The sequence below is a fragment of the Penicillium vulpinum genome (assembly GCF_028829585.1).
Source record: "Penicillium vulpinum strain IBT 29486 chromosome Unknown utg000007l_segment0_segment0, whole genome shotgun sequence".
In the NCBI taxonomy this organism is placed as follows: Eukaryota; Fungi; Ascomycota; class Eurotiomycetes; order Eurotiales; family Aspergillaceae; genus Penicillium; species Penicillium vulpinum.
The window spans coordinates 47,501-50,000 of NW_026643246.1; the positions used below are offsets into that span (position 1 = coordinate 47,501).

General features: G+C 63.0%; 1 protein-coding gene across 1 annotated transcript; it reads right to left on the reverse strand.

Moving 5' to 3' along the window:
- Positions 1-575: 575 nt before the first annotated feature.
- N7479_011527 (uncharacterized protein) lies at positions 576-797 on the reverse strand (the record flags this gene model as incomplete). Its single annotated transcript, XM_057259218.1, has 1 exon — positions 576-797. The coding sequence occupies one exon, from the start codon at positions 795-797 to the stop codon at positions 576-578; it is 222 nt and encodes a 73-aa protein (XP_057103684.1).
- Positions 798-2,500: the final 1,703 nt, after the last annotated feature.

Below are 2,500 nucleotides of genomic sequence, written 5' to 3' on the forward strand. Positions count from 1 at the left end.
GGCCCTGGCAGGGTGACCTCCCCAGTAGGACCCCGGCGCCTACCGGCGCCCACGCAACCCCGCACTGCAGGCGGTCCCCGGTCCCCCGGCCCCGGGGCGGAGGGGCGCGGCCGGCGGGGGCCGGCTGGGGGGGTGAGGGCGCCAGTTGGCGTCGGGGGGAGTTGGCCGGGCGAGGCCAGGGAAGGAGGGACGAATGAGGAGAGGGGGCGCCGAAGGCGCGCGCGCGAAGCGGGCGGCCAGGCGCGAGGCCCCGGGGGGTATACCCGGGGCTCTTCATCGGGGTATCTAGCTAGGGGCACCTGTATCGGGCCCGGAGTCAGGTGCCCGGGGTGTGGGACTAGAGAGCAAGCGCCCCAAGAGGGGGCGAGATATTGGAAGTTGGGATACTCGCCAGTTCGTACAGATGTCTTGGGGAGCGACGCCAAAGGGGGTGACGCCGGCGAGGTCATGTTGGGGGGGCGCCGGCGAGGTCGACTGGGGGGGGCCAGGTGACGCCGGCGAGGTCATGTTGGGGGGTGGCCTTGGGGGGAGCGCCGGCGAGGTCGACTGGGGGGGGCCAGGTGACGCCGGCGAGGTCATGTTGGGGGGTGGCCTGGGGGGGGAGCGCCGGCGAGGTCGACTGGGGGGGGCCAGGTGACGCCGGCGAGGTCATGTTGGGGGGTGGCCTGGGGGGGGAGCGCCGGCGAGGTCGACTGGGGGGGGCCAGGTGACGCCGGCGAGGTCATGTTGGGGGGTGGCCTGGGGGGGGAGCGCCGGCGAGGTCGACTGGGGGGGCCAGGTGACGCCGGCGAGGTCATGTTGGGGGGTGGCCTTGGGGGGGGGAGCGCCGGCGAGGTCGACTGGGGGGGGCCAGGTGACGCCGGCGAGGTCATGTTGGGGGGCCACGGGTTGGCCAGTTGAGCCCAGGATCATCCCCCCCCACGGACCACAACACACATCCATGTGTGATATATATATATCCAGGTGTGTGGTGGTGTGGTCGGGAGTCAACATGGACCAACTGGCCATCGATATATATATTCCATCAACATACCTAATCTCCCCCCGGAAGCATAGGGGTGGGGGTACCCCGAGCCAGGGAGCCTTCGGGGGGGCGCTCGGGGGCACCCCGCCGAAGCCATGCCCGAAGGGCCCAACACGTGACTTTTTGAAAATGAAAACGACTAAGTCCCCAAAAAGTCACTCAGGGTTGGGAAAAAGTGGCCCACTTTGTATGGTGTTTTTGTCGTGCACGGACCACCCCCATACAAAAATTGTCCCCCGGAGCAATTTCTAGCCACTTCTACTGCAATATGAAAAAACTCATCCCAAAAATGGTCGGTGAGTATGTGTAGAGACGAGGATAACTCAACTCTCATTCTTCCCTGCCATTTCATCCCTTTTCGGGTTTTGTTGGTCGCCGCCTCGTGCCGCACCGCAACTCTCCGGGGGGGCTTACCCACTGCAGGGGTGCGCCCGACGCCCACCAACTCTTGACCCCCCCCCATCCCCTCCTCCCCGCGCAGTGTCCCACTTGTTGGCGACGCCCGGCCTGGATTGTATGGGGCAGGACTTGACGCGCTGCTGGTTTCTGGTGTACCGCTGCGGTGACCGAAGCCCGGGGGCCTTTTGGCGCCCGGCACCGTTGGAGTCTGTGGATCGTTGGCCGCTGGCCATCCCCGAAACTCAGATTCCTGGAGGGAGCCGCCCCGTGGGATCCGCCGTTCGCCGGCGTTGTCCACGGGGTCTGGTCCCTTCATCCGAGGGCCACATGCCGCAGCCGCTCAGCGCCTTCACGGGCGCCTGGTCGGATCCCTGCGTGCGGACTGGTGCTGAGGAGTTTAGTGGGGGCAATTGGATGGTTTCAACGTCCCCCCGGTACGCCGGGGGTGCCGCTGCGACCGGGCGCCCCGTGCGCCCCTTCCATCTAACTACATTCTACCCCCTCGGGGGTCTGGGCTCCCGGGACCCTCCCACCGCAAGGCGGGCGGGCCCCCCGGGACGTCTTGCTATGAAGTTACCTGGTTGATTCTGCCAGTAGTCATATGCTTGTCTCAAAGATTAAGCCATGCATGTCTAAGTATAAGCAACTTGTACTGTGAAACTGCGAATGGCTCATTAAATCAGTTATCGTTTATTTGATAGTACCTTACTACATGGATACCTGTGGTAATTCTAGAGCTAATACATGCTAAAAACCCCGACTTCAGGAAGGGGTGTATTTATTAGATAAAAAACCAACGCCCTTCGGGGCTCCTTGGTGAATCATAATAACTTAACGAATCGCATGGCCTTGCGCCGGCGATGGTTCATTCAAATTTCTGCCCTATCAACTTTCGATGGTAGGATAGTGGCCTACCATGGTGGCAACGGGTAACGGGGAATTAGGGTTCGATTCCGGAGAGGGAGCCTGAGAAACGGCTACCACATCCAAGGAAGGCAGCAGGCGCGCAAATTACCCAATCCCGATACGGGGAGGTAGTGACAATAAATACTGATACGGGGCTCTTTTGGGTCTCGT